The 25,214-nt window shown below is 44.0% G+C and overlaps 1 protein-coding gene across 4 annotated transcripts; it reads right to left on the reverse strand.

The window, feature by feature from the left end:
• Positions 1-270: 270 nt before the first annotated feature.
• ZNF480 (zinc finger protein 480) lies at positions 271-25,214 on the reverse strand. Of its 4 annotated transcripts, none has more exons than XM_064380953.1 (5): positions 25,002-25,214; positions 21,971-22,085; positions 15,132-15,258; positions 13,965-14,093; positions 271-5,412 (listed from the first exon to the last, which is right to left on the reverse strand). In XM_064380953.1, the coding sequence occupies exons 2-5, from the start codon at positions 22,064-22,066 to the stop codon at positions 4,133-4,135; spliced, it is 1,632 nt and encodes a 543-aa protein (XP_064237023.1). In that variant the 5' UTR covers positions 22,067-22,085; positions 25,002-25,214; the 3' UTR covers positions 271-4,132. The 4 variants fall into 4 exon arrangements, with proteins under 4 accessions (XP_064237023.1, XP_064237021.1, XP_064237022.1 ...); XM_064380951.1 differs by lacking the exon at positions 25,002-25,214 and adding an exon at positions 24,780-24,828; XM_064380952.1 differs by lacking the exon at positions 25,002-25,214 and adding an exon at positions 23,159-23,385.

Genomic DNA, 25,214 nt, shown 5'->3' on the forward strand with positions numbered 1-25,214 from the left:
ACCTTACTACACATGCTGCATTTGTAAGGTTTCTCTCCAGCACGGATTCTGTGATGATTTGCAAGGTTTGAATTCTGAGCGAAGACCTTGCCACATCTGTTATTTATTATTATTATTTTTTTTTGAGACGGAGTTTTGCTCTTGTTACCCAGGCTGGAGTGCAATGGCGCAATCTCGGCTCACCGCAACCTCCTCCTTCTGGGTTCAGGCAATTCTCCTACCTCAGCCTCCTGAGTAGCTGGGATTACAGGCGTGCACCACCATGCCCAGCTAATTTTTTGTATTTTTAGTAGAGATGGGGTTTTGCCATGTTAGCCAGGCTACTCTTGAGCTCCTAACCTCAGATGATCCACCTGATTTGGCCTCCCAACGTGCTGGGATTACAAGCGTGAGCTACTGTGCCGAGCCCCACATCCATTCCATTTGTAAGGTTTCTCTGTATTACAGATTATCTGATGAATAGTTAAGACTGGAAGGCACAATAGGTGCTTTGCTATAGTCATTACATTTGAAAGGTTTCCGTGAAACATAAATTCCTTGATGTTTTACAAGGTGTGAAATTTGCTTTTTTTCATGTTTTATTTTAGGTTCAAGGAGTTTGTGTACATGACTCAACTGTATGTTGCAAAGTTAGGTGTATAGATAATTTTGTCACCAAGGAATCAGCATAATACCCAACAGGTAGTTATTAAATCTTCATCTCTTCCCAACCTCCACCCTTAAATATGCCCCAGTGTCTACTGTTCCTTTCTTTGAGTACATGTGTATTCAATGTTTAGCTCCCACTTATAAGTGAGAACATGGGATATTTGATTTTCTGTTCCTGCATTAATTCACTTAGGATAATAGCCTCAGCTCCATCCGTGTTGCTGTAAAGTACACAATCTTGTTCTTTTTTATGGCTGCATAATTCCATGGTGCATATTTACCGCAGTTTCTTTATCTGGTCTGGTGTTGGGCATTGAGGTTGATTCCATGTCTTTGCTATTGTGAATATTGCTGCAATTAACATACACATATATGTATCTTTATGGTAAAATGATTATATTCCCTTAGGTATAAACCAGTAATGGGATGCTGGGTTGAATGCCATGTGGTTTTAAGTCTCTGAGAAATCGCTGCACTGCTTTCCACAATGGCTGAATTAATTTCCATTCCCACCAGCAGTGTATAAGTATTTCCCTTTCTCTGTAGGCTTACCAGCATCCATTTGTTGACTTTTTAATAATACCCATTCTGACAGATGTGAGACAGTATCTCATTGTGGCTTTGACTGCATTTCCTTAATGATTAGTGATATTAACCATTTTTCTCATATGCTTATTGGCAGCACGTATGTCTCCTTTTGAGAAGCGTCTATTTATGTGCTTGGCCCAGTTTTAATGGGGTTGTTTTTTCATTGGTGATTTGAGGTCTTTAGAGATTCCGGAAGAGATCTTGATCAGATGCAGTTTGTAAACATTTTATCCCATTCTGTAGGCTGTCTGTTTACTCTGCTAATAGCTTTTTTTTTTCGCTGTGCGGAAGTTATTTAATTAGGTCCCACCTATCAATTTTTGTTTTCATCAAAAATTGGGGTGTTCTGGGCCGTGGCGGTGGCTTTGCGTCTTCCTGCAGCCAGAGTTCTGGCTCTCACCTTCGCTGTTCTCTGTCCCGTGCTACTAGAGGCCCAGCCTTTGTGGCCCTGTGACCTGCTGGTACTGGAGAACCACAGCTAAGATGCCAGGACCCCCCGGAAGCTTAGAAATGACTCGCTTTTTTGCCCACGCTGGAGTGCAATGGTGCTATCTCAGCTCACTGTAACCTCCATCTTCCGGGTTCAAGCCATTCTCCGGTCTCAGCCTCCCAAGCAGCTGGATTATAGGTGCTGTCTACCACGCCTGGCTAATTTTTGTATTTACAGTAGAGACAGAGTTTCAGGTTGGTTGGCTGGTCTTCTGACCTCAGATGATCTGCCTGCCTCAGCCTCTCAAAGTGCTGGGATTGTAGGCATGAGCCACCATGCCCCACCTCATGTATGTTAAATTAACTTTGGAACCAAAAAATAAACCCTACTGGATCATAAAAAAAAAAAAAATTGGGGTCTTCATCATTAAGTCTTTTCCCAGGCTTATGTCTGGAATGGCATTTCCTAGGTTTTCTTCTAGGGATTTAGTAGTTTTATACTTAAGTCTTTAATCCACCTTGAGTTAATTTTTGTATACTGTGAAGAATAGGGGTCCAGTTTCAATGTTCTGCATATGGCTAGTCATTTATGCCAGCACCATTTACTGAATGAACTTCTTACTTCATTGCTTGTCAGCTTTGTTGAGGATCAGATGATTGTAGGTATATGCATTTCTGGATTCTCTAACCTATTGCATTGATCTGTCTGTTTTTGTACCAGTACCATACTGTTTTAGTTACTGTAACCTTGTAGTATGATTTGAAGTTGGGTAGTAAGATGCCTCAAACTTTGCTCTGTTTGCTTAGGATTGCTTTTGCTATTTAGGTTGGGCTCTTCTGGTTCCAAATACATTTTAGAATGCTTTCTTCTAATTCTGTAAAAAATGTCATTGGTAGTTTGATAGAAATAGCATTACCTCTGAAATTGCTTTGGGCAGTATTTTAACAATATTGATTCTTCCTATCCATGTTCATGAAATATTTTTCAATTTGTGTTGTTTCTGATTTCTTTGAGCACTGCTTTGTAATTCTCATCATAGAGATTGTTCACTTACCTGGTTAGCTGTACTCCTGGTTTTATACTTTTTGCGGCTACTGTGAATGGGATCGTGTTCTTGACTTGGCTCATAGCTTGGACATTACTGGTGTATAAATATGCAACTAATTTTTGCATATAGATTTTGTATACTGAAACTTTTTTGAAGTTGTGTATCAGATCTAGGAGCCTTTGGGCAGAGACTACAGGTTTCCTAAGTATAGAATCATATCATCTACAAGAGAAACTGCCTTCCTCTCTTCCTATTTGTATATGCCTTTTCTTTCTTTATCTTGCCTTACTGCTCAGCTTAGGACTTCCAGTACTATGTTGAATACAAGTGGTGAGAATGGTCATCCCTGTTGTGTTACAGTTCTCCAGGGGAATGCTTCCAGCTTTTGCCCATTCAGTATTATGTTGGCTGTGGGTCCATCATAGATGGTTCTTACTGAAGTTATGTTCCCTCGATGTGTAATTTGTTGAGGGCTTTTAATATGAAGGGATGCTGAATTGTAATAAAAACCTTTCTGCATATAAAGAGATGATCACGGTCATGTGGTTTTTGTTTTTACTTCTGTGTATATGATGAATCACCATTGATTTGTGTATACTGAACCAAACTTGCAGTCCAACAGTAAAGCCTGCTTGATCATGGTGGATTAGCTTTTTGATGTACACATGGCTTTGGTTTACTATTATTTTGTTGAGGATTTCTGCACCTATGTTAACCAAGAATACTGGCCTGAAATTTTCTTTTTTCATTGGGTCTGTCAGGTTTTGGTATTAGAACAAAGCTGGCCTCATATAATCAGATAGGAGTCCCTCTGGACCTATGTTTTGAACAGTTTTAGTACAACTGGTAACAGCTCTTCTTTATAATCTGGTAGAATTCAACTATAAATCTGTCAGGTCCAGAGCTTTTTTGATAGCTTTTTAATTACTAATTCAATTTGGGAACTCACTATTGGTCTGTTCAGGATTGCAATTTCTTCTTAGGTTGGGCTCTTCTGGTTCCAAATAAATTTTAGAATGTTTCTTTGGTTCAATCTCGGGTGGGCTATATCTTTCCAGCAATTTATCAATTTCTTCTAGGTTTTCTAGTTTGTGCATACAGGTGTTCATAGTAATCTCTGAGGGATTTTTATATTTCTGTGGGGTTGGTGGTAATGTCACCTTTGTCATTTCTGATTGTTTTCTTTAGATCTCCTTTTGCAAGGTGTAAAGTTTTGTTGAAGACTTTTCCACACATTCATTACAATTGTGAAGTCTCTTCAGTATATATTCTCTAATGAATTATTAGAAAAAGTTGTGTTTGAAGACCTTGTCATATTTTTTGCATCTGCAAATTTTTTTGTAGTATGGAATAAGAGATGGGTAGCAAGGCTTAAGTGCACACTAAATTCTTTGACATATTTATTACATGTGTAGTTTCTATCCCATATGAACCGTCCAATGTTGTGCTAGGTATGAAATGCGACTGAAGGCCTTATCACACTCATTACATTTGTAAGGTTTCTCTCCAGTATGAGTTTTCCGATGTCGTGCAAGGTGTGCAATCCGATTGAAAACCTTGCCACACTCATTACATTTGTAAGGTCTTTCACCAGTATGAATTCTCTGATGATTGGTTAGGGATAACTTGTGTCTGAATGTCTTGCCGCATTCATTACATTTGTAAGGCTTCTCTCCAGTGTGGATTACAAGATGGGCTGTAAGGCCCGAATACTCACTAAATGCTTTACCACATTCATTACATTTGTAAGGCTTCTCTCCGGTGTGAATTCTTCGATGTCGTGCAAGATTTGAAAGTTGATTAAATAGTTTTCCACATTCATTACATTTGTAAGGTTTCTCTCCCGTATGAATTCTCCAATGTTGTGCTAGGTGTGAATTTTGAATAAAGACCTTACCACATTCGTTACATTTGTAAGGTTTTTCTCCAGTATGAATTTTCTGATGTCGTACAAGGAGTGCAATTCTATAGAAGGCCTTGCCACATTCATCACATTTGTAAGGCTTCTCTCCAGTATAAATTCTCCAATGATTTGCTAGAGATGACTTATGACTGAAGCCCTTACCACATTCATTACATTTGTAAGGTTTCTCTTCAGCATGAATTCTTTGATGTCGTGCAAGGTAAGAATTATTGCTGAAGACTTTACCACATTCATTACATTCATAAGGCTTCTCTCTGGTATGAATTCTTTGATGTCGTGCAAAGTTTGAATTGTAACTAAAAACCTTGCCACAGTCATTACATTTATAAGGCTTCTCTCCAGTATGAATTCTCCAGTGTTCTGCAAGGTGTGAATTACGACTAAAGACCTTGCCACATTCAGTACATTTGTAAGGTTTCTCTGTGGTATGGATTACTTGATGGTTAGTCAGGCTGGAAGACGCTCTAAAGACTTTGCTATGTTCATTACATTCATAAGGTTTTTCTCTAATGTGTACTTTCTGTTCTTGCAGGAGTAATGAAGAATCATCAAAATCATTCTTATTAAAAACAGGGGTTTTGACACTGGAAGAAATTTCTTGAAGAGATGAAACAGAGGAACTGTGGTTGATAAAGTTTTCAACTTGATTACATCCATTTATTACCCTTTCACCTGGAAATAGCGCCAGTTCGGACAGATGTAAATGAAAGGATACTCCAAGCTGTGTTTCAATTGGCTTGTTTTCTGCATTGCCTCCCAGTGCACAGCCGCTCCCTAAAAAAACAAGAAAAGAGTGAAATTCAGATCCATAATTCTGGCATGTTTAGAGTCTGATGAAAAAACCAGAATCTGCCTCATCTGACTCAAACACTGGAAGAAATATCAGCATACTTTGTACATCACATTGGCAGTGCTGAAAACAGAAAAGGGTAAGGTGATGCCCTGGAGTGCTGAGAAATCTGTAGGAGTCAAGAGGATTACAGGTGAGTTTGGGAGGGATTGTGAGCAGAGAAACAGAACAGGAATTGAAAGCTTCTGAGAAACTCCGTCTCTACTAAAAATACAAAAATTAGCAAGGCATAGTGGCATGCACCTGTAAACTGAGATCATGCCGTTGCACTCCAGCCTGGGCAACAGGGCAAGACTCCATTTCGGGGGTGGAAAAAGTATCAGCTCCAAAGACCAAAATCAAAAAACAGTGAAGAAAAGTAAACAAACACTAATAAGTTTTTGGATGCTCTCAAGTGGAACAATATACAAATTATTAGAGGTTCATAAGGAGAAGACAGAGGATCAGAAATTGCAAATGAAGAAATAATGTCTAAATAATTGTCCAAATCCCAGTTCTGAAGAAAGACCTGAATATACAATTCAAGAAGCTTGACTATTAGGATTAAAATTAACCCAAGGATATTTGACAGAGATACATTATAAACAAATTATCAGACATCAAAGACGGGAAGAATCTTGACAGTAGCAACGAAAAAGACACTTGCCATCTAGAGGGAAACGTGTAAGACCATGTACTTTTCCAGCAGAAACTCTGCATGCCAGAAGGCAGCGAGATTATATATCGAGAGTGCTTAAAAACAACCAAGAATACTATATTTAGCAAAAGGCACCTGCAAAAACAAAGGAGAAATTTAGACTTTCCTCAATAAAGAAGAGCTAAGGAAGTTCATTAGTGCTCAAGACCTGTCCGACAACAAATGCTCCAGGGAGTCCTTCAAAATAAAATAAAAGGAATCCAGATAGTACTGGTAACCCAAATGGGAAGATAAAATTCTCCACTGAAGTAAATAAATGGGCCAGGTGCAGCGGCTCACAAATGTCATCTCATCACTCTGAGAGGCCGAGGCAGGCGGATTGCTTGAGGTCAGGAGTTTGAGATGAGACTGGCCAACATGGTGAAACCCCATCTCTACTAAAAATACAGAAATTGCATGGTGGTGCATGCCTGTCATCCCAGCTACTCGGGAGGCTGAGGCAGGCGAATCACTTGAACCTGGGAGGCGGAGGTTGCAGTGAGTCAAGATTGTGCCACTGCACTCCAGCCTGGGTGACATAGTGAGACTCCATCTCAAAATGAAAAAAAAGTAAATAAATGATCAAACAGAGACACGTATCACTGCACTTTTTATTTGTAACTTTGCTTTTAATTCTTCCCTAGCATGTGAAAGACAAAATCTTATGAAGCACTATAATATATGTTTACGGGGACAAAACGTATACAGAAGCAATTTCTGCCATTAATAGTCATAAAGCAGTGCTTTGTGCACATAATCAGAGTCAAGCTGTTAACACTTTATTTTTAAAAATTTAATTAAAAAAATCTTTTTTGAGATGGAGTCTCACTCTGTTGCCCAGGCTGGAATGCAGTGGCACGATCTCAGTTCACTGCAATCTCTGCATCCCGGGTTCAAGCGATTGTCCTGCCTCAGCCTCCTAAGTAGCTGGGACTACAGGCGCCCATGCCTGGCTAATTTTTTGTATTTTAGTAGAGTTGGAGTTTCCTCATGTTGGTCAGACCGGTCTCAAACTCCTGACCTCAAGTGATCTGCCCACCTTAACCTCTCAAAATGCTAGATTACAGGAGTGAGCCACAGTGCCCAGCCAAGCTGTTACCATTTTAAAATGGATTGTTTGACCTGTATAATGTTTTATTTTACTGCAATGGTAACTACACACAAAGAAACAACAGAGGCTGGGCACGGTGGCTCACACCTGTAATCCCAGCAGTTTGGGAGGCTGAGGTGCATGGATCACCTGAGGTCAGGAGTTTGAAACCAGCCTGGCCAACATGGCAAAACTCCGTCTCTACTAAAAATACAAAAATGAACCTGGCATAGTGGCATGTGCCTGTAGTCCCAGCTACTCAGGAGGCTAAGGCAGGAGAATCACTTGAATCCAGGAGGCGGAGGTTGCAATGAGCCAAGATCATGCCACTGCACTCCAGCCTGAGTAACAGAGCGAGACTCCGTCTCAAAAATAAAAAAAAACCCAATAGAATATACACAAAATGAAACAAGATGAAAATCAAAGCATGTCACTACAAACCACGCCCCCCCCAACACACACACACAAGACGGCAGCAAGAGAGAAATGAAGGAGAAACATTTATACGATGCCAGAAGATCTACAGACAGTATGTGACTAAATGGCCACAGTGATTAAGGTCTTCTCTACGGTACTGGAGAGCTAAACACTCAATTTTGTAATCAGAAAAAATCACAATCTAGCCCAATCTTATCCACAAGCGACACCCTTAAACTCTAAGGACATTTATTGGCTGAAATTGGAAGGATGGAAAAAGATACTCCATGCAAACGGTAACTGGCATTATGTTAACGTCAGAGAGAATATGCTTTTACTCAAAAACTGTTACAAGACACAAAGGTTATGATGACGACGAAGGATTCAATTCACCAAGAAGATATAACAGTTATACATACATATGCACCAAACATCACAGCGCCTGAATATAAAATGAAAACACTGACAAAAATCAAAAGAGAAATAAACAGCTCCACAATATAGAAGTGGACTTTACTATCCCATTTTCAAAAATGGATGGAACGGGATAGAAGAATAAATAGAGACTAAAACATCACAGTAGGCCTGTAAGACAAGACAGATGTATACTGAACACAGCATGTTACAAGAGCAGAATACACATTTTCTAAATGCCTACAGAACAATTTTTAGAATACATGTCAAGACAAGAAGCAAATTTAAAAAAAATTTAAAAGTGGAAAATTATAAAATGATTCCTATCGTGCTGAAATAAAACCAGGAATTAACAACAAGAGAAAAAATGGAAAAACCTACAAGTATGTCCAAATTAAACAACATGCATAAAACCAACGATTCAGAAATCACAAGGAAATTAGAAGATATCAATACAAAGGAAAAGAAAAATGACACACCAGAACACATGAACTACAACAAAAACAACGCTGAGGATATTATAACAACGTAAGCTTACATTAAAATTTTAAAAATTATTACATTAAATATTAAATTATTACATTAAATTATTACATTATTAATTAAATTATTAAATTATTAAAATTTAATTAAAATTAAAAGCTTACATTAAATTATTAAAAATAAAGAAATGGCCAGGCATGGTGGCTCAAACCCAAAATCCCAGTACTTTGGGAGGTCAAGGCAAGAGGATCGCTTGAAGACAGCAGTTGCAGACCAGCCTGGACAACAAAGTGAGACCCCATCTCTACAACTTTTTTTTTTCAGTTAGCAAGGCACAGTGCTGTGCACCTGTAGTCCCAGCTACTTGGGAGGTTGATACATGACGATCGATTGATCCCAAGAGCTCCAGGCGTCTGTGAACTATGATCGCACCACCGCACTCCATCCTGGGTGACGGAACAAGACCCAATCTCAAAAAAAAAAATGAAAATGAAAAAATAAAAAATTACATATCAACAACCTAACCTTATACCTCAATGAAGTAAACAGACCAGGTGTGGTTGCTCATGCCTGTAATCCCAGCACTTTGGGAGGCCAAGGTGGGCGAATGAGGAGGTCAGGAGTTCAAGACCAGTCTGACCAATATGGTGAAACCCCATCTCTACTAAAAATGTGAAAATTAGAAAATTTAGGCGGGCGTGGTGGCCCATGCCTATAGTCCCAGCTACTCAGGAGGCTGAGGCAGAAGAATTGCTTTAACTTAGGATACGGAGGTTGCAGTGAGCGGAGACAGCACCACTGCACTCCAGTCTGGGCGATAGAGCCAGAATCTGTCTAAAAAAAAAAGATAGAAAAAAGAAGTAAACTAAACACAAAGGTAGCAGAAAGAAAAAATAAAGACTCAAAAACAAAGAATAGAGAAGCACTAGAGAAAGTCATGAAATTAAGGGTTCATATTACTGGGTTTTTAATTTGCTTTTTTTTGTTTGTTTGTTTTGTTTTTTTTGAGACTAAGTCTTGCTCTGTCATCCAGGCTGGAGTGCAGTGAGGCCATCTTGGATCACTGCAACCTCCACCTCCCGGGTTCAAGTGGTTCTCCTGCCTCAGCCTCCAGAGTAGCTGGAATTACAAGCATGTGCCACCACGCCCAGCTAATTTTTTTTTTGTTTTTTGAGACAGAGTCTCACTCTTGTCACCCAGGCTGGAGTGCAATGGTATGATCACAGCTCACTGCAAACTCCACCTCCTGGGTTCAAGCCTTTCTCCTGCCTCAGTCTCCCGAGTAGCTGGGATTACAGATGCCTGCTACCATACCTGGATAATTTTTGTATTAGTAGAGAAAGGGTTTCACCATGTTGACTAGGCTGGTCTCAAACTCCTGACCTTGAGTGATCTGCCTGCCTTGGCCTCCCAAAGTGCTGGGATCACAGGCACGGGCCACCACACCCGGCCAAGGGTTCATATTGTGAATGATAAGAAGACTGGCAAACCCTTAGCAGATACCCTGGAAAAAAAAAAAAAAACCAAAACACCATGAAGCATGACATCCAAGTATCTAAAATTAGAAATGGAAAAGAGGGCATTACAAATGGATGGTTACAGGCAGGGCGCAGTGGCTCAGGCCTGTAACCCAGCACTTTAAAGAGGCCAATGTGAGCAGATCACTTGAGGTCAAGAGTTTAAGACCAGCCTGGCCAACATGGCAAAATCATCTCTATTAAAAATACAAAAATTGCCAGAAAAGGTGGCTCACGCCTGTAATCCCAGCACTTTGGGAGGCCAAGGCAGGTGGATCACAAGGTCAGAAGTTCACTGGCCTGGCCAAGATGGTGAAACCCGTCTCTACTAAAAACACAAAAATTAGCCGGTGGCAGGTGCCTGTAATCCCAGCTACTTGGGAGGCTGCGGCAAGAGACTCACTTGAACCTGGGAGGCAGAGATTGCAGCGAGCTGAGATTGGGCCACTGCACTCCAGCCGGGGCAATAGAATGAGACTCCGCTCAAAAAATTTAAATGAGGCTGGGCGCGGTGGCTCATGCATGTAATCCCAGCACTTTGGGAGGCCGAGGCGGGTGGATCATGAGGTCAAGAGATCGAGACCATCCTGGTCAACAAGGTGAAACCCCGTCTCTACTAAAAATACAAAAAATTAGCTGGGCATGGTGGCGCGTGCCTGTAATCCCAGCTACTCAGGAGGCTGAGGCAGGAGAATTGCCTGAACCCAGGAGGCGGAGGTGGCGGTGAGCCGAGATCACGCCATTGCACTCCAGCCTGGGTAACAAGAGTGAAACTCCGTCTCAAAAAAAAAAAAAAGAAAGAAAATGAAAATAAAACCCACGAATGAATGTTTACAAATGAAAATGAGTTGAAGAAAATGAGATTGAATAACTGTGTGGCAACATAAAACATGATAATGAAGAAAAAAATGAATAAATTTCTAGATAGACACCACTTACCAAGACTTAAGCATGAAGAAGCAGAAACTCTATACACACCGGTAACAAATAAGGCGACCGAGTCACTTACCAACTAAAATAACAACGGACCAGATGACCCGACTGTAAAATTCTATCAGACACTGAAGAAACAAACATTTAACACGAGAACTCCTAAAAATCTTCCATGAGGGTGACGAGAACACTTCCAAACTCATTTAATACGAGTAGGGTTACCTTGAAAGCACAGGCAAAGGCCCTACAAGAAAACTGCAGAGGAGTACTTCTGATTAACCGAATGCCAAAATCCTCAACAAAAAGCTAGCAAAACAAACTCATTAGTGTGTTAAAATGGATCACACACCATGACAAAGTGGAATTTATTCTAGGAATGCAAGGATCACGTAACTTAGGAACATGAATCCCTGTGATACCTGACAGTAACAGAATAAAGAGAAAAAAACCCACACAATGATCTTGGCTAATACAGAAAAACATTTGAAAAACTTCAACAATCACTTATGATAAAAACACTCGACACACGAGGAATACAAGGCGTCTACCACCAGGTAACATCATATTCAATGCTTAAAGAATGAAGAGGTTTCCTCCATGATTAGGGGGAAAAAGGAACACAGAAATCCTACTTGCATTATTTCTATTCAGAATACAGCTGTTCCTTGGTTTCCAGGGAGGACTGGTTCCAGAACTCCCATGTAGTGTTACAATACACAGAGATATAGGCCCAGCATGGTGGCTCACACCTGTAATCCCAGCACTTTGGGAGGCTGAGGTGGGCAGATCACAAGGTCAGGAGATGGAGAGCATCCTGGCTAACGTGGTGAAAACCTGTCTCTACTAAAAATACAAAAAATTAGGCAGGCATGGTGGCGCACGCCTGTAATCCCAGCTACTCAGGAGGCAGAGACTGCAGTGAGCCAAGATCGCGCCACTACACTCCCGCGTGGGCAACAGAGTGAGACTCCATCTCAAAAAAAAAAAAAACGGAATTAAAAATAAATAATACAAGAGATATATACATTGGCTGTCACCCACGGTTCCTGGCTAATAACTCCCACGGCCCTTGCTACAGTCTTTGTTATAATGTTGGGTGTGTTAGGCCTTCCCTGCAGGCCTCAGGAAACAGAACTTCTCTAACCTTCTCTTGCCTTCCTTTCATCTGCCTCATCTTCCCCCAGCTTTCTGATGCTGGGTCTTAAGACCTCCCCCAGGGCCGGGCGCGGTGGCTCAAGCCTGTAATTCCACTAGCTCAGGAGGCTGAGGCAGGAGAATTGCTTGAATCTGGGAGGGAGAGGCTGCAGTGAGCTTAGATGGAGCCATTGCACTCCAGCCTGGGAGACAAGAGTGAAACTGTCTCAAAAATACAAACAAAAAAAAAAAATAATTTTTTTAAAAATGAAGACATCATCTTGAAGAGATACTTAAAAACCCATGCTCAAGGCTGAGCTCTGTGGCTCACAACTGTAATCCCAGCACTTTGGGAGGCCGAGGCAGGTGGATCACAAGGTCAGGAGTTTGAGACCAGCCTGGCCAACACGGTGAAACCCCACCTCTACTAAAAATACAAAAATTAGCTGGGCGTAGTGGCGTGTGCCTATAGTCTCAGCTACTCAGGAGGCTGAGGCAGGAGAATTGCTTGAACCTGGGAGGCAGAAGTTGCAGGGAGCCAAGATCACACCACTGTACTCCAGCCTGGGTGACAGAGTGAGACTCCATCTCAAAAAACAAAAACAAAATTAGCTGGGCACGGTGGCGCGTGCCTGTAATCCCAGCTACTCAGGAGGCTGAGGCAGGAGAATTGCCTGAACCCAGGAGGCGGAGGTTGTGGTGAGCCGAGATCGTGCCATTGCACTCCAGCCTGGGCAACAAGAGCGAAACTCCGTCTCCAAAAAAAAAAAAAAACACAAAAACAAAACAAAACCCATGTTCATAGCAGCATTATTCAAAATAATAAAGAGGTAGACGTAATGCATGTGTCCACCAATGGATGGACAGTTAAACAAATTGTGGTACAGACAACAGAAAAACATTCTTCAGTCCTAAAAGAATATACAGTTTTTTTGATGTGCTACAAAATAGATGAACCTGAAAGACACTACACTCAGTGAGATAAGCCAGTCATAACAAGATAAATACTGTATGATTCCACTTGAGTATCCAAAATACTGAAATTCATACAAACAGAACAGAAGCAGGGAGGGGAGAGAATGAAGCTGTGGGGGAAATGAGGTGAATATTCCTGGCAATCAATTAAATCTAAATTCAAAATAAAAAATAAGATCAGGCATGGTGGCTCATGCCGGTAATCAAGAGTAATTTTGGAGGCCGAGGCAGGAGGATTGCTTGAGCCCAGGGATTCAAAATCAACATGGGCAACGTGGCCAGATTCCTGTATCTGCAAAATAAAAAGAGGCTGGGTACAGTGGCTCACACCTATAATCCCAGCACTTTGGGAAGCCGAGGCAGGTGGATTAGTTAATGTCAGGAGTTTGAGACCAGCCTGGACAACATGGTGAAACCCCATCTCTACTAAAAATACAAAAAACATTAGCCAGGCATGGTGGCAGGTGCCTGTAATTGCAGATACCTGGGAGGCTGAGGCAGCAGAATCCCTTGAACCCGGGGGGGTGGAGATTACAGTTAGCTGAGATAGCTCCACCGCACTCCAGCCTTGGCAACAGAGTGAGATTCCATCTCAAATAAGTAAATACATAGAAAAAAAGAAAGAAAAAATAAAATCTCCAGTCAAAAAAAATATATATATATATATATTTTTGGAGACCGAGTCTTGCTCTGTCTCCCAGGCTCTGTTTCATGACAGAGTGACACTCTGTCTCAAAAACAAGACAAACACAAAAATAAAAACAAAAACCAAAACAAGACAAAACAAAAAAGCCCAAACAACAGTGCGGCTTCCACCCCGCCCATCTGAGCGCTCACCTGTGTTTACAACTTTGATGCGTTCCCTCCGGTCTGCACTTTTTGCTATTCTCACTTCACTCTCACCAGACCAGAGCTCCCGCCTTTGCTCCAACATGGAGTTAATGTTCAGGTCAGGAAGAGAGATTCCTGTTTGTAAAAAAAGAACCAAAATGTGCTGCGGCATCCGCAAAATCCAAGCCTTCTGTCTAGGTGGGGGAGAGGCTGTCACAAATGAATCGATAATAATGTTTCACAAACTCATCCACAGACTGCCTCCTTCTGAATGCTTAGGGAACACTGAAACATGCAGACATCGAGCCCCTTCCAAGAACTCCTGAGTATAAAGCCCAGGAGTACAAAACAGGGATGTGAGCATCTTAAAAGTTTGCCATAAGGTTTTATGCAGCTGGGTGTGGTGGCTCATGCCTGTAACCCCAGCATTTTGGGAGGCTGATGAGGGTGGACTGCTTGAGCCCAGGGGTTTGAGACCAGCCTGACCAACGCTGTAAAAATGAAAAATACAAAAATGAGCCAGGCGTGGTGGCAGACGCCTGTAATCCTGGTTACTAGGGAGGCTGAGGCTCAAGTGAATGCCCTCCAGCCTGGGCAACCGAGCAAGACTCAATTTCAAAAACAAACAAGAAAGGTTTTATGCCTACTTCAGCCCTGGTACCCCCAATGATGTATACTGAAGGGGACAGAGTATCTGAAGAAAAGAGACATTTCAACTCCAGAAAACACTATGGAGCTTTTCATTTTTGAGTCTACAAGGTTTTATTTTTTTTTAGATGGAGTTTTGCTTTTGTTGCCCAGGCTGGAGTGCAGTGGTGTGACCTCGGCTCACTGCAACCTCCGCCTCCCTGGTTCAAGCGATTCTCCTGCCTCAGCTTCCCCAGTAGCTGGGATTACAGGAACCCACCACCGCACGTGGCTAATGTTTATATTTTTAGTGGAGATGGGGTTTCACCATGTTGGCCAGGCTCATCTTGAACTCCTGACCTCAGGTGATCAGCCTGCCTCAGCCTCCCAAAGGGCTGGGATTATAGGCGTGAGCCACCATGCCCTTCCCAAGTCAACAAGGTTTTAATCTCAGTCAAGCAATACAGAGGCTCCCGGGAGGCACTCAAGGGAAAGTGCCGAGATACCAAGGGCAGATCCTGGCTTCTGCAGGGGCAAGATCCTCACCCAGGGAGACCAAGTTCCTGTAGTTCTCCAACATCACATCCTTGTACAAAGCCCTCTGTGCAGGGTCCAGGCATTTCCACTCCTCCTGAGAGAATTCTATGGCCACATCTGTGAATGTCAAGTGTCCCTAAAATGAAAACACATTTTACCAACATGATATGGAAAGGGAATTTGTCTTCACTCAAAATGAGAAGAGAGTTGGAAAGATTAACTCGATTGAAGTGAATGTTCTGACAAATCCACACTAAGGTATTTGTGACGTAGTTATGTGTCCGTAATGTGTTTTCTTCTCTTCTCGAGACAGAGTCTTGCTCTGTCGCCTAGGCTGGAGTGCAGTGGTGCCACCTTGGCTCACTCCAACCTCCGCCTCCTGGGTTCAATCAATTGTCGTGCATCAGCCTCCCAGGTAGTTGGGATTATAGGTGTGCACCATCACACCCGGCTGATTTTTGTATTTCAGTAGAGACAGAATTCTGCCACATTGGCCAGGCTGCTGTCGAATTCCTGATCTCAGCTGGTCCACACATCTCGGTCCCCCTAAGTGCTGGGATTACAGGCGTGAGCCACCACCCCCGGCCTGTTCATTGTGGTTTATTACACTTTTCCATAAGAAACTTTATTTTAAAAATCTATGTAGATACTCATTCTGTGGGCATTTAAGAAACAAAAATAAGAGGCCGAGCGTGCTGGCTCATGCCTGTAGTCTCAGCTACTTGGGAGGCTGAAGCAGGAGAACCGCTTGAACCCAGGGGGTGGAGGTTATAATGAGCTGAGATCATGCCAGTGCACTCCAGCCTGGCGACAGAGGAAGACTCCTTCTCAAAGAAAAGAAAAACAAAGAAATACAGATAAGAAACCCACAGTTATCTCTATAGAAGCAATAGATATTTTCAACACTCCAATACAAGTGGCATCTTCAGAGAAGACAATATCCGCAGTGGCTTAAAAAAAAAGAATTGTGAGCCAGGTGCGGTGGCTCACGCCTATAATCCCAGCACTTTGGGAGGCCGAGGTGGGCAGATCACCAGAGGTCAAGAGTTTGAGACCAGCCTGGTCAATATGGTGAAACATTGTCTCTACTAAAAATACAAAAATCAGCCAGGCGTGCTGGTGGGCGCCTGTAATCCCAGCTTCTCAGGAGGCTGAGGCAGTAGAATTGCTTGAACCTGGGAGGGGGAGGTTGCAGTGAGCCGAGAACACGCCACTGTACTCCAGCCTGGGCTACAGAGTTAGACTCTGTCTCAAAAAAAAAAAAAGGGAACTAGGGAGGCTGAGGCAGGAGAATTGCTTGAACCCGGGAGGCGGAGGTTGCAGTGAGCTGAGGTCATGCCACTGCACTCCAGCCTGGTGCCTGGTGACGGAGTGAGACTCTGTCTCAAAAAACAAAAAACAAAAAACAAAAAAAAAAAGGGAATTATAAAACTATGATGATAACAACAACGACTGAAGCTTTTAAACACTTCCCATGTGACAGGCACTACTGCAAATGCTTTAAATGTACTAACTGCTATGACAACAACAGCCCATGAAAGAAAGAGCTTTGTCTTACTGAGAAGACAACTGTGTCACAGATATGCTAAGAAACTCGCCCCAGCTGTAAGGGCTAAAAACGGCAGAGTAAGCACCGACCCCAGGTGTCCGGGAATCAGAGCCGAACCTAAAGAATCAAACAATGAACAGATCAGCATCAAAAGTAAACTGACAATTACCTAATTGAAAAAATCTAAAACAAGTTCAGGGATAAAATCATGGACCTGCATAAAAGGTCATTATATGTGAGTACACACATGTATCCCATAACATGTTACTATTCACAGCCATTGACTCGTTAATACAATGGTGTAGGACAATTTCTGTGGTCATGGAAAATATTTCACCGTAATTTCAACTGTTAAAAAAAAAATATATATATATATAAAGATGATGTGCCTTTAATAAAACCAGAGGCTTGCTCATCTGTGCAGTCACGAACACACACTTATCTATATGTATATGCATGTACACTTAGATGCATATACACTAGCACACATACACATTTATGCACATCAACTGAAACAGGAGTTGTCTGTTAATAACCTATTTTTTAGATGACATTTGTCATCACTTTTGTAATTTCCAGAGACAGGGTCTCACTATAGTGTCCAGGATGGATGGCGGTGGCTTATTCACGGTGCACTACAGTCTTGAACTCCTGGGGCTCAAATGTTTCTCCTTCCTCAGCCTCCCAAGTAGCTGGAACTAAAGGTTTGTACCACTGAACCCACCTGTCATAGTTATTTTATTTTTGCTATGTACATTTCAACATGTTTGCAACAAAAATTTATAAATTGTATTCAATTTAGTTTATAAACATTATTATATATTAAGCCATTGAAAAATGGTAGACCATGAAAAAACACAGCAGGTTGGATTCCAATCTTTATTAAATACCCAGATTCAAAAATACAAATGTAGGCTGGGCTTGGTGGCTCACACCTGTAGTCCCAGCACTTCGGGAGGCCAAGGTGGGAGGACTGCTTGAGGCCAGCGGTTTGAGACCAGCCTGGGCAATGTAGGGAGATCCCATCTCTATTTATGTAAAAACATGATATATATATATATTTAAAAATTGAGATTGGGTGTCACCATGTTGCCTAGGGTAGTCTCAAACTCCTGCATTCGGGGGAATCCTCCTACCTCAGCCTCCCAAGAAGCTGGGATTCTACACACATGTGATTGACCCCTGACTTACATAATAATTGTGTCCATAAAATTTAGGTATTTATGTATTTACAAAAGCCCAATAGGGTTTATCAATATATTCCATTAATAAAACATTAATACATTATGGAAAATTTATTAATGATATATTATAATTTAACAAATTAAGTCAAAGAAAATATTTCAGCAGTATATATTTTAAGAAATTACTATACAATTAAAAATAAGACCAAAAATAAAACTGGAAAACAAAAACAACCATGGTTTTATTAAGCAAGAGCAGCTCATGACACGTCATAATCAGCAGAAAACATGGCACACATTTCCTCTGCTTTCAGGCAGGGAAAAGGGGGTTGGTCTTTTTTCCAGCCAATCACCACTGCACAGGATGCCTAAGCAGGAACCAGAAGAAGAGATTAAAAAAAAAATTAGTGTCCGGGCATGGTGGCTCACGCCTGCAATCCAAGCACTTTGGAGGCCAAGGCGGGCAGATCACCTGAGGTTGGGAGTTCAAGACCAGCCTGACCAACATGGTAAAACCCCGTCTTAATTAAAAAAAAAAAAAAAAAAAAATTAGTGAGGGTTGGGGTAGGAAAGAGCTGGATTTAAAAATAATAATTAACAACATGATTGTAACCAAGACAAAGAATGTCATTTTAGCATATTAACTAACAAGAATATATTGGCCTGGCACAGTGGCTCACCACTGTAATCCCAGCACTTTGGGAGGCCAAGGCAGTAGGATCACTTGAGGTCAGGAGTTTGAGACCAGCCTGACCAACTTGGTGAAACCCCATCTCTACTAAAAATACAAAAAAATTAGCTGGGTGTGGCAGCAGGCACCTGTAATCTCAGCTACTCGTGAGGCTGAGGCATGAGAATAGCATGAACCCAGCAGTCAGAGGTTGCGGTGAGCCGAGATCATGCCACTGCATTCCAGCCTGGGTGACAGGGCAAGATGCAATCTCAAAAAGAAAGAAGGCCGAGTGTGGTGGCTCATGCCTGTAATCCCAGCACTTTGGGAGGCTGAGGCGGGTGGATCACGAAGTCAGAAGTTAAAGACCAACCTGGCCAAGATGATGAAACCCCATCTCTACTGAAAATACAAAAAAATTAGCTGGGCGTGGTGACAGGCACTTGTAACCTCAGCTACTCTGGAGGCTGAGGCAGAGAATTGCTTGAACCTGGGAGGCAGAGGCTGCAGTGAGCTGAGATCACATCACTGCACTCCAGCCTGGGCAACAGAACAAGACTCTAAGAAAAAAAAAAAAAGAAAAGGAGGAAGGGAGGAAGGGAGGGAGGGAGGGAAGGAAGGAAGGAAAGGAAGGGAAGGAAGAGAAGGAAGAAAAAAGAGAAATTTTAAAAAAGAAAAAAGAATATATTGAAATGAGTTTCCGTCTTCAGCAGCACTATTTATAAAAAGACACATACAGTAAAGGAACATCCTATATCTCCCTTAGAAAATATACATGGCCTTTGGGTACGTCTTTGTAGCAAAAAAAGAAAGAGAGAAAATAAAAAGAAATATACATGGCCTCTAACTAAAAGACCTTCCAGACCTGTGCAAGAAATCTGCAGCTCTAGGCCGGGCGCGGTGGCTCACACCTGTAATCCCAGCACTTTGGGAGGCTGAGGCGGGTGGATCACGAGGTCAAGAGATCGAGACCATCCTGGTCAACATGGTGAAACCCCGTCTCTACTAAAAATACAAAAAATCAGCTGGGCATGGTGGCACATGCCTGTAATCCCAGCTACTTGGGAGGCTTAGACAGGAGGTGGAGGTTGCAGTGAGCCGAGAATGTGCCATTGCACTCCAGCCTGGGCAACAAGAGTGAAACTCCGTCTCAAAAAAAAAAAAAAAAAAAAAGAAATCTGCAGCTCTACTAAGAGTAATGTCAGCAAGACAGAAGAACAGAAAGCCCCAGCCCACTTTGAATCCCTGTAGACACAAATTAAACAAGAATACATGGGCCAACTGCCTTTGTGAAAAATCCAGAGGCCACTCAGGAGGCTGCACCCAGAGATGTACCAGTACCAAGTGAACCTGCTGGGAGACCAGTGGGAAAATGTGCAACACCCGCTCGCCAGAGCCCCTGCCTGGCATGACATGCCATCATCCAGAGGATACACAAACTCCCCATCTCTCCTGAGGGAGGAGAACAATGGGAATGTCTACCCAACCTTCTGACTTTTCAGGGGACTGCCTGAGGGACAAGTTTCTGACCTGACTGAACATAAGCATAGAAGTAACAGGGCCCCAGGTCAGGAGGCCACTAAAAACAAAGGCACCAGCATGAACCAGAGGGCACAGTAACATGGGCATACACCTTCCTATGGCCCCACGCAGGCCGCAGAGCAGGTCCAGAAAGGGGAGCTCCCGAGCAGAACCTGGCCGCCTGCTTCAGTGAGGACGTGACAAGCAAAGCCCTGGCAGGACCCATCCCAGACAAGGCTCAGGACCTCCCGAGTCTCCAGCTGGGCAGAAAAGCACGTCCTCCCTAAACCAGGCCAGACACTAATAACAGAGAGGTGACCGATTTTTAATTCAGAGAACCTTCACATGAGGGTGTAAAGGAGCAAATTTTCACTACGTACAGAACAAAGTATCACAAAACAATCACTGAGAATTTTACTTAAAATACCATAATGCTGTAGAAATGTATCTCTACAGGACTTGCTCTCACTCTTTTCTGTTTGCTTTGAGATGGAGTTTTGCTCTTGTTGCCCAGGCTGGAGTGCAATGGTGAGATCTCAGCTCACCTCAACTGCCACCTCCCAGATTCAAGCGATTCTCCTGCCTCAGCCTCCCAAGCAGCTGGGATTACAGGCACCCACCACCACAACCAGCTGATTTTGTACTTTTAGTAGAGACAGGGTTTCTCCATGTTGGTCAGGCTGGTCTCAAACTCCCAATCTCTGCCCACCTCGGCCTCCCAAAGTGCTAGGATTACAGGTGTGAGCCACCGCGCCCGGCTCTTGCTCTCACTCTTGACGGAGCTGACAGCAGAGGGTCCCCAGTGAGACTGGGGGAGAGCGGAAGGCTGCCCTCCGTAACAACTACATACATGTCATTTAGACATTTAGGACAGGGATGCTTTGTATTTGATGGCCTAACCTGTACATTTGGAGTTTTCCTATAAGACAAATTTATACATAATTTGACGTTAAAAAATGCTAATAATAATTGATGGACAAGAATATGATTTCTTCCTAATGACAAGAAAAATCTGCTCCAATCTCTGAGCAAAATTATATTTTTTGCCCAATACTGCTGCTGCAGGAGACTCCCTGAAGGAAAATCAGTCTCCGTGAGAGGCATGTGCTGAGAATGCTGAGGAAACGTCCTCCTGAACCAAGCCAGACATGGAAAGTGGGAAAGGCATTTAGCTTCAAATGTAGTAAAAATCAGGCAGGAAGGCTGGACGAGGTGGCTCACGCTGTAATCTCAGCACTTTGGGTGGCTGAGGCAGGTGGATCACCTGAGGTCAGGAGTTCAAGACCATCCTGGCCAACATGGTGAAACTTCCGTCTCTACTAAAAATACAATAAATAGCCAAGCGTGGTGGCGGGTGCCTGTAATCCCAGCTACTTGGGTGAGTGAGGCACAAGAATCGCTTGAACCCGGGAGTCGGAGGTTGTAGCGAGCTATCATGTCATTACACTCCAGCCTGGATGACAGAGTGAGACTTGGTCCCCACCACCAAAAAAAATAATCAGGCAGAAAAGGTTTCTCCTTCCTGAACTCCTTTCCTAGAATTTACTAGGTGCTTGTGCACAATACGTGACTTCCACGTGCAGCTTCTGCTCTACAGAGAGCTGACGGTGCACCAGATGTGGCCCCTGAACACTCCCTCCTGCCCAGCAGCCCTGACACCACGGGGCCCACACCCCGTCTCCATCCACGTCTGGGGAGAGCCCTTCCCAGGACCATGCCCAGTGCAGCCTCTTCCCAAGCTCATGTCACTGGGTCACCAGAGATGGAATCTAGTTGAGATGAGAAGGACTGAGGGAAGGCATGGGTGAGCGCCAGCAAACCTGTCAGGCAGGACGCTTCAGACTCGGAAAAAAACTCACAAATCCAATGCCTGGCATTTCAGAAAGGAAGGAGACAGAACAATCTACTGAGAATATCACTTTACCTGAGGAAGAGCCATCCCTGACTCCTTTGCTTTCCTCTTCCTCTTCCGGGGTTCTTTCCTCTTCCTTCTCTTCTGGGCTTTTTTATCACACAGCATGACACTTCAGAAGTCAGTCCTAAATGTTTAAAATATGCTGTTTAGGGTTCAGAATCAACACATTCCCCTTCCTGTGCCACAGCCACACACACAGGTCAGACCTCACCCTGTGGAAAGGTGTCCTCCGCTGCCCACTGCACCAGAGTCCCCTTCCTGTGCCACAGCCACACACACAGGTCAGACCCCACTCTGTGGAAAGGTGTCCTCTGCTGCCCACTGCACCAGAGTTGATGCAGGGACAAGAAACTCCTGTAGGAAGAGCAAGTCAGTTTCTGGCCCTTCTTCAGAACTCGCTCCCCTCCTGGAAGCCCACACGCACGCTGCAGCAGTGGGGACAGAGCACAGCCCCCCTCCCCTCTCTGTGGATCCTAGGTTCATAGCAAATGGGTAAAACTAAGCAAAATCTTTCCTTGAGTTCTGTAAACTAAGCTAGCAAATTAATAAAATCTGAGGAAAGGGTCAAGGGAATCCTCACTTTTTTGATGTTCAGTTGAAGTGCAGGTCCCAACCTGGAACTCACAACTGGCATGTGAAGTGGGGCAGCCTTGTGGAACTGAGCCCCCAACCTGTGGGATCTAAGGCTAACTCCACATGGACGGTGTCAACTTGAGTGAAATTACAGAACACCCAAGTGGTGTCTGATGAATTGCTTGTTGGTGGGAAGTAATCCCCACACATTTTGTTCATCAGATATGAGGCATTCTGTGTCGAGTGTTCACTATTGCGTTGATTCCGAGAGTAGGAAAAACACTTTGGTTTGCCTGCTCTCTTATAAACTCGCCGTCCCAGGAAAGGAAGGTGGGTGACCCACAATGAAGGACTCAAGTCACTGACCTGTGCCTGAACAGGGAATGTGAGTGGACGCTAAACTCTGATGCCAAGAATTATAAAATACACCAGCCTTACAGACAGGAGTTTTGTACATCTCATCTTCATCAGTATTTTTAAAGCAAATTTCATATTATAAATAGAGAAATCAATGTCCCAACTTAATCATAACATCCAATCAATTCACCATCACCTGCACCCAGGAATCTTTTCTCAGTACTGTGTGCTTCCCTCCCTCATTCTCTACATATCTCTCATTCTCACCCTCTTTTTCCAGCTTTTTTGTCCTTTCTTTTCTCCCTAGGATTCTGCTCATCTTCAGCCGCTGTCTTCTCCTGATGTTTCTCCCCTTCTTCCTTCTATTACTTCTCTTCCACCTGCTCCATTCTGGCAACTTGTTTCACCCCTTTTCCTAACTCTCTGCCCAATCTTTGACCGTCCCAATCTCCATCTATTTCTCCCTCTTTTTTTTTTTTTTTTTTTTTTGAGATGGATTTTTGCTCTTGTCGCCCAGGCTAGAGTGCAATGGCGCGACTGGCTCACTGCAACCTCCGCCTCCCAAGTTCAAGCGATTCTCCTGCCTCAGCCTCCCAAGTAGCTGGGATTACAGGTGCCCACAACCACGCCCGGCTAATTTTTGTATTTTTAGTAGAGACAGGGTTTCTCCATGTTGACCAGGCTGGTCTCAAACTCCTGACCTCAGGTGATCCACCTGCCTCGGCCTCCCAAAGTGCTGAGATTACAGGTGTGAGCCACCACAACCGGTTCCACCACTTTCCCTGTCTCTGGTCCCCCTCTGCTCCCCCTGTTAAATCCCTTCTTCCCTGTTACACTCCTTTTCCCTACTCTCTGGCACCCCGAGATCCCAGGCCTTACTCTGCTGTGGTTCTCCCTCTGTTCTCCTTGTCACCAGCTGACCCCTCTTGCTGTCCCAGCACCAGGCTGCTCTTGTCTACTCTGGCTCCAAATTCCTCCTCCTCTCCCCCACTCTCGATCTGAGGAACCTCCCACTTTGCTGCCCCTCTCACTATCTTGCTGTGTCCTTCATGTCTCCGGAGGTGGAACTTTTCTCTGCATTTCTCTGGTTGCTCTTCTCATCCTGCTACATTCTCGGCCTCATTCTCTGTCTCTGCAAATCCCTTATCCACTCTCTACTTACGGCTCTCCCTCAACCTTCTTTTCTCTTTAAAAGTATTTCCCTTTCTTCTCCCTCGCTCTCCATCTCTCTTTCTGCACCCACTCACATGGAAGGGATTGGGATCCGATGCCCCCAAGAAGAATGCCTTTTCGGTGGGGTGTTATTTCGGACGGAAGAACACTGGATGTCAGGAGACAGAATAAGTCACCTCCCCACACCCAGCGTCCGGAGAAGCGGTGGCTGGGAAGAGGAGGCCTGGGGAGCAACGGGGCCCCGGATCAAGGAGGGTAAGGGCAGGGTCTGGATCAACAGTGGGGTGGGGTCTGCAGAATCCCAGAACCCAGCAGAGGTCGCGGCTTCTCCTGGATTGAGATTGGAGCGCTGCGCTCCGGAGCCGACAAGGGCGAGGTTACGGGGACAGGATAGACCGGAATCCACCTCGTCAGGGAGGACTTTCCGCGGTGTACAGCGGGTGTAGGCATCACTGAACGACGTGAAGCAGGAAAACTCCGCGATAGGAGGTGACTACATGGCCCTGTGGCAGAAAGACTGGGGACGGGACCCGCCGCCGACATAGTTAAACACACAGGGAAGCGACCGCCGGACTCTCACGGAGACGCCTGAATTTGGTCGGGGTAGACGGAGCGGTGCGGGGATTTCAAGGTCCGTGTGGCCCCTCAGATCCCGGATACAGAAGCGCGGGGGAGCTGGGAAGCACAGATTTAATTTACACAAAGGGAAACTCACGCGCCACTGCGTGACCTTCACTCCACGCGATCCCCTTCCGGGTTTGTGGGAAACTGCGCGCGCAGCGAGGGGGCGGGGTCGGAGCAGAGCGTGGCCAGGCAGGGGCGTGATCCGGCAGGGCGTGGCCGGGGCGGAGCCTGCGCTTCCCTCCGCCTAGCTCCCAGCGCCTCTGTTTTCTGAGTTTTGCAGGCGAGACCTGTTAGCGAGGCTGGAGCAGCTCACCTGTCTCCGAACTGTACTCTTGCCCCGGCAAAGCAAAGTCGGCTGATGATTACATCCGGGAAAATTCCTGCTGTTAAAATTAATCTTGAGCCGGCCGTGAGGTCGGGCACCTATAGTCCCAGCTATCCCGAAGGCTGATTCGCTTGAGCCCAGGAGTTCGAGTTTACAGGGAGCTATGACGGCCACTGCACTCCAGCTTGGGCGACAGAGACC

Source organism: Aotus nancymaae, unplaced genomic scaffold (assembly GCF_030222135.1).
Source record: "Aotus nancymaae isolate 86718 unplaced genomic scaffold, 86718_ANA_hifiasm-v0.15.2.pri h1tg000028l, whole genome shotgun sequence".
Taxonomy (NCBI): domain Eukaryota; kingdom Metazoa; phylum Chordata; class Mammalia; order Primates; family Aotidae; genus Aotus; species Aotus nancymaae.